This window comes from Dendrobates tinctorius, unplaced genomic scaffold (genome assembly GCF_039654945.1).
Source record: "Dendrobates tinctorius isolate UK_male_01 unplaced genomic scaffold, ASM3965494v1 ptg000200l, whole genome shotgun sequence".
NCBI lineage: Eukaryota > Metazoa > Chordata > Amphibia > Anura > Dendrobatidae > Dendrobates > Dendrobates tinctorius.
Window position 1 is genome coordinate 2947972 of NW_027361867.1, and position 7030 is coordinate 2955001.

The 7030-nt window shown below is 41.2% G+C and overlaps 1 protein-coding gene across 1 annotated transcript; it reads left to right on the forward strand.

Annotated features, from left to right (window-relative positions):
- Positions 1-4845: 4845 nt before the first annotated feature.
- Positions 4846-6712, forward strand: LOC141056856 (uncharacterized). The gene has a single exon (XM_073553321.1). It carries the CDS (start codon positions 4925-4927, stop codon positions 6608-6610), a length of 1686 nt encoding a protein of 561 aa, XP_073409422.1. The 5' UTR covers positions 4846-4924; the 3' UTR covers positions 6611-6712.
- Positions 6713-7030: the final 318 nt, after the last annotated feature.

The following is a 7030-nucleotide window of genomic DNA, read 5'->3' on the forward strand; positions in this document are numbered from 1 at the left end:
GATTCCCACATATGACTACCCAGGTGAGTAGTAACCACTGAATGCAGAGAAGTCACAGATTCCTCTCAGTCACCGGCTGTGGCTGCTTTATCGGTGGTGTAGTCCGGCCGTATTACCATGATCACCATTTTGCCTCTAGACTACAACATTCTCCTCACCCAAAACTGTTCAAATGACTTTGGGCATTGAAAGCCCTTTTCTATAGAACTTACGACCTGGAGGATCCACCTACCCCCTGGGATTAGTGTGAGGGTGATCCCTTAAGGCAAGATCAATATGATTGCTTGTACTGACCCAACATAGGCCGAGTGCACGCTTAAAGACTCATACCGAACGCAGAGTTAGATGTCTACTCCTTTCTCAGCAAAGGCTTGCACACAACTGAAGTTTATTCTCAAGACAAAGTGACAGGAGATGGGTGTCACACAATCTCCTGAGTAGCCAGTGTCAGTCTATGATAGGTCCATTTCAGCTTCACTTCCATATATGGTATCCAGTATCTCAGCTTCTGCATTCCAAGAATTCCTTCCAGGGTGTTGTCTGAAGACACAGACGCCATCTTGGTACACCATATCCGAACTGACTTATATAAGGTTTAATAATTGATTTCAGTAGCCATTCTCTCCTTCACATTAGGAGACGCTGACCGTTACCTGCCCAGATCTGTAACTATAAAGCCAAATGACAGCGTACGTAGAATATGCTGACAAGATAGAAAATCACTTGTAGAAAAATATGTGCTTTATGTGGTGCTCTAATTACATATTCATCTGTATTACATCTAGCAAAATGTCACTGGCGATGTCGGCGCCTGCGCAGTAGTATCTATACGTAAGAGATAGAGGCTACTGCGCAGGCGCCACTGGTGTCATTTTGCTGGATGTAATTTTTCTAAGCCTCACAATAGCCACAATATTATAGGCATTATCAACAATAATATCAATGCTATTATATGCATTATGTAATAATGGGGGGCAGGTCAGTGAGGGGTCAGCAATGACCAGCCAGGTCTTTCCCCGGAAGGAACAACCACGGGAAGGGCAGTCTCCAATGAAGGAAACCACCTATGCCAAAACATGGTATCCATCCACAGAAAGCTGTTTCGGGGTATTGCCCCTCATCAGTGTGGAGCAGGAAACTGGCTGGTAGGAGCAATGCCTAGTAAAAGACTGTGAAAATGAGGATGAATGAACTCATGGAGATCAACATCCAACACTGCGGAGACACCATCACGTGTTTCTCAACGCAGTGATTCTAGAGCACTGCCCCCATCCCTTATGGGAAATATGCAAAACATGCAAAACAGAAGCCGCGGAGACACCATCACATGTTTCTCAACGCAAGCAATGACTAGCCAGGTCTTTCCCCGGGAAGGAACAACCACGGGAAGGGCAGTCTTCAATGAAGGAAACCACCTATGCCAAAACATGGTATCCATCCACAGACAGCTGTTTCGGGGTATTGCCCCTCATTTTCACAGTGAGGGGTCAGCGACCTGTCATAAGCTAATACAGATGAATATGTAATCAGAGCACAACAAAGCCCCGCCCACAGCCCCGCCCCCGAGCACGAGAATATCATTAACTGAAAACTACAAATACAGATTACACAACAACCACAAGACGGATTTCATCACCAGGTATCATTGTAATCAGTATAACGGCGCTGACCTGACAGTGTCTGTAGGTTACTGAGCACAATCCTGCTGACAGGTTCCCTTTAAGACATCTCAGCTCTGTACTATTATACACAGTTCTCTTTAAATGTGTAATATTTCTTCTTGAAACTCATCTGACAGAAAATATTGGAGCTTACGATAGTTTAGATTGTGAGGTCACCGAGCCCCATACTCTAATTACCCCAGAGAGGTTTCACCACTAGCTGCTCATTTATTACTGATGGAGACTGTGGAGTTTGATCATTTCAGTAGATGTTATTGTCTATAGTCACAGTGTTTGATTACAGTAGTGTCCAAAATCCTCTGATTTAACCTCTTCCCGCAGCCAGTTTTGTGTTCTTAATCAGGCCCCATTATTAATATCTGACGTGTGTCACTTTATGTGGTGGTAAGTTTGGAATTCTTCACAAAGGATAATAGAAAACAGATGGATCTTACAAATTATTTTCCAGCTTCGCACTATACTCTATATACGATTATACTCTACTGTCTGGGCACATGGCAGTGTTCAGAAGGGAAGGAGCGCCATTTAGCTATATGAATGCAGATCTAGCTGGAATAGTTTGCAGACACAATGTATTGGGAGCACTGTTCATGGTCACCTGGCTGTTCATGGTGGACATCTTTTGAGCTTTCTTGGCTCTATCTTCTCTGCTTTCCATATCCCAGGGATTGCCTTGCTCATCGCCCTTTAACACCCTTACATGGATCTGGACTTACACTGGGACCCCTAGGCTTGGACTTGCTATTCTGTAGTGTTAGATGGCAAGAAGAATAGTCAGGTAGCTGGGTCAGAACCAGAAGGACAGAATACAGAACCAGAAGACACAAGAGTAGTCAGTAAACGGGCCACGGTCACAACAGGGGATAAATACACAATCCGCAAGCTGAGCACAGAGGACTGAACCAGAGGAGAACAGCGCTGTATCTGGCAGATTCCGGCCATGTGCTTTGCGCTTTAGTAGGGTGTGGTACTATCCAATTGGCTGAAGTAGGAAGCAGATTACTCCAGCTGGACAGCAGGAACAGGTCCCAGATGAGATTGGACACACCATATGCAGAAGCCCTAATATAACTAAATGACAGAAAACCAGAATAGTCGAAATCCCCATAAAGTGATTCCATTTTATAAATTAATTCCCTGAGGGTTGTAATCTATACACACGGGGTCAAAATTGTTGGTATCCCTCGTTTAATGACAGAAAAATCCACAATGGTCACAGAAATAACTTGAATCTCACAAAAGTAATAATAAATAAAAAATCTATGAAAATGAACAAATGAAAGTCAGACATTGCTTTTCAACCAGGCTTCCACAGAATGTGTAAATCGCGGTGTGTCCACTAATTAGCATCACAGGTGTCTACAATCCTGGAATCAGTGAGTGGCCTGTATAGAGGCTACAGATACTCACTGTGCTGTGTGGTGACATGGTGTGTATCACACTCAACATGGACCAGAGGAAGCGAAGGAAAGAGTTGTCTCAGGAGATTAGAAAGAAAATTATAGACAAACATGTTACAGGTAAAAGTTATAAGACCATCTCCAAGCAGCTTCATGTTCTTGTGACTAAAGTTGCACATATTATTCAGAAATTTAATATCCATAGGACTGTACCCAACCTCCCTGGACGTGGCCGCAGGAGGAAAATTGATGACAAATCAAAGAGACGGATAATATGAATGGTAACAAAAGAGCCCAGAAAAACTTGTAAACAGATTAAAGGTGAACTTGAAGCTCAAGGAACATCAGTGTCAGATCACACCATCCGTCGTTCTATGAGCCAAAGTGGACTTCATGGGAGACGACCAAGGAGGACACCATTGTTGAAAAAAAATCAGACTGGAATTTGCTAAACTACATGTTGACAAGCTACAAAGCCTCTGGGAGAATGTCCTATGGACAGATGAGACAAAAATGGAACTTTCTGGCAAGGCACGTCAGCTCTATGTTCTCAGATGGAAAAATGAGGCATATCACAAAAAGAACACTGTCCCTACTGTGAAACATGGAGGAGACTCTGTTACGTTCTGGGGCTGCTTTGCTGCATCTGGCACAGGGTGTCTAGAATCTCCATCGTACAATGAAATCTCAAGACTATCAAGGGATTCTAGAGAGAAATGTGCTGCCCAATGTCAGAAAGCTTGGTCTCAGTCGCAGGTCATGGGTCTTGCAACAGGATAATGACACACAATACACAGCTAAAAACACGCAAGAATGGCTGAGAGGAAAATATTGGACTATTCTGAAGTGGCCTTCTATGAGCCCTGACCTAAATCCTAATGAGCATCTTTGGAAAGAGCTGAAACATGCCGTCTGGAAAAGGCAACCTTCAAACATGAGACAACTGAAGTAGTTGCTCTTGAAGAGTGGGACAAAATACCTGTCGAGAGGAGCAGAAGTCTCATTGACAGCTACAGGAATCATTTTATTTCAACAATTGCCTCCAAAGGTTGTGCAATAAAATATTTTAGTTAAGGGTACAATCATTTCTGTCCAGGCCTATTTCATGAGTTTTATTTTTTTTTTAATTTTGTGGAAGCATGGCTGAAAAGCAATGTCTGACTTTCAGTTGTTCATTTTCATAGATTTTTTAATTATTATTACTTTTGTAAGATTAAAGTTATTTCTGTGACCATTGTGGGTTTCATTAAACAACGGGTACCAACAATTTTGACCATGTGTGTAGGAGGAGTGAATAATTTGACTCCACAGCAACTTTCCGGAAATTAACATGCAGTGGATGTTGGAGTGAAAATTACACATTTGCCATTTTCTTACCCAGCACATAGTGCCCAGATTGTGCTCCAGGAGACACCGCAAATTAAGTGGATTCTTCTCACTATAATATTGCTAAGTACAGGGATCCTAAATGTTGTTTGCGCACACTGCAAGACTCCGAAGTGAGAGCGGATTTTGCTGGATTGGTTTATAGAAACTCTGTTGCTTTTCAACAGCCTTTGAGCCACTAATAGTGTGGGAACCTCTGTTTTTCCAATGACAGATGATGGACCTGAGTGGGGACTTGTTTTTTGTGAGATGAGAATTGGTATTATTTTCGCCTACATAACATTGATTGGTTTCTTTGTATTCGATATTTGGGAGGCAGAATGAACAAACAGTTGAACACCGCACACTACTGGCTCATCCAACAAGGTTTTCTATTACACTGTGAACTGTCATTGTCTTGGTAAATAATTAAAGCTTTTACATAGCTTGCCATTTTTATGGACAATTTAAGTAGAAATGTTCAAAAATATAAAACTAAAGGATATTTTAGTAATAAATAATAATTGTTTTTTTATCTTAGCAGATGACTGTACCAGGAGATCAGAGGGACAGTTGACATCTTCAATTTTTAAATCTGATGATCTTGAGATCCTACAAGATACAACTGAAGTGATTGCTATTACTCCAGATATATCATCATCCATTCACAGCAAAGATCTGTCATCTGATCTTATGAAACAGGTCCCATCTTCTGATTCATTACTGAGTAATAAGGGAAAGCAATGTCACAAAAAAGGCAATAAAAAACAAACTGCTACTAAAGCAGAGAAGTCATTCTCATGTTCAGAATGTGGGAAGTGTTTTACATGGAAATCAGATTTGGTTTATCACCATAGAACTCACACAGGGGAGAAGCCTTTTTCCTGTTCAGAATGTGGGAAATGTTTTATACAGAAATCAGATTTGGTTAATCACCATAGAACTCACACAGGGGAGAAGCCTTTTTCCTGTTCAGAATGTGGGAAATGTTTTATACAGAGATCACATTTTGTTACTCACCAGAGAACTCACACAGGAGAGAAGCCTTTTTCCTGTTCAGAATGTGGGAAATGTTTTAACCGGAAATCAAATTTTGTTAATCACCATAGAACTCACACAGGGGAGAAGCCTTTTTCCTGTTCAGAATGTGGGAAATGTTTTATACAGAAATCACATTTTGTTACTCACCAGAGAACTCACACAGGGGAGAAGCCTTTTTCCTGTTCTGAATGTGGGAAATGTTTTAACCGGAAATCAAATTTGGTTAATCACCATAGAACTCACACAGAGGAGAAGCCTTTTTCCTGTTCTGAATGTGGGAAATGTTTTAACCAGAAATCAGATTTGGTTAATCACCATAGAGCTCACACAGGGGAGAAGCCTTTTTCCTGTTCAGAATGTGGGAAATGTTTTAACCAGAAATCAGATTTGGTTAATCACCATAGAACTCACACAGGGGAAAAGCCTTTTTCCTGTTCAGAATGTGGGAAATGTTTTGCACTTAAATCACAATTTGTTAGACACCAAAGAACTCACACAGGGGAGAAGCCTTTTTCCTGTTCAGAATGTGGGAAATGTTTTAACTGGAAATCACAATTGGTTTATCACCATAGAACTCACACAGGGGAGAATCCTATTTCCTGTTCAGAATGTGGGAAATGTTTTAACCATAAATCAGAATTGGTTAATCACCATAAAACTCACACAGGGGAGAAGTCTTTTTCCTGTTCAGAATGTGGGAAATGTTTTGCACATAAGTCACATTTTGTTACTCACCAGAGAACTCACACAGGGGAGAAGCCTTTTTCCTGTTCAGAATGTGGGAAATGTTTTAACCAGAAATCAGATTTGGTTAATCACCATAAAACTCACACAGGGGAGAAGCCTTTTTCCTGTTCAGAATGTGGGAAATATTTTGCACATAAATCACATTTTGTTAATCACCAGAGAACACACACAGGGGAGAAACCTTTTTCATGTTCAGAATGCGGGAAATATTTTCCATACAAATCAAATTTTGTTACCCACCAGAGAACCCACACAGGGGAGAAGCCTTTTTCATGTTCAGCATGTGGGAAATGTTTTTGCAATAAATCAGATTGTGTTAGGCACCAGAGAACTCACCAGGGGAGAAGCCTTTTTCATGTTCAGGATGTGGAATAATTTTTAACCAGAAAGGGAGTCTTGTTCCACACCAAATAACTCACACAGGGGAGAAACTTCCTTCATGTTTAATTGAAAATAAATCTTGATCACATCAGAGAAGCCATTTTTCCTGTTCATAATGTGGGAAATGTTTTAACAGAAATGGAATCTTACTACTACTAATAATCTTTCTTTTTATATAGCACTAACCTATTCCGCAGCCCTTTACAGTTTGCACACATTATCATCACTGGCCCCAATGGGGCTCACAATGTAAATTCCCTATCAGTATGTCTTTTGAATGTGGGAGGAAACCCACGCAAACACAGGGAGAACATACAAACTCCTTGCAGATGTTGTCCTAGATGGGAGTTGAACCCAGGACTACAGCACTACAAGGCTGCAGTGCTAGCGACTGAGCCACCTCAACAGAGAACT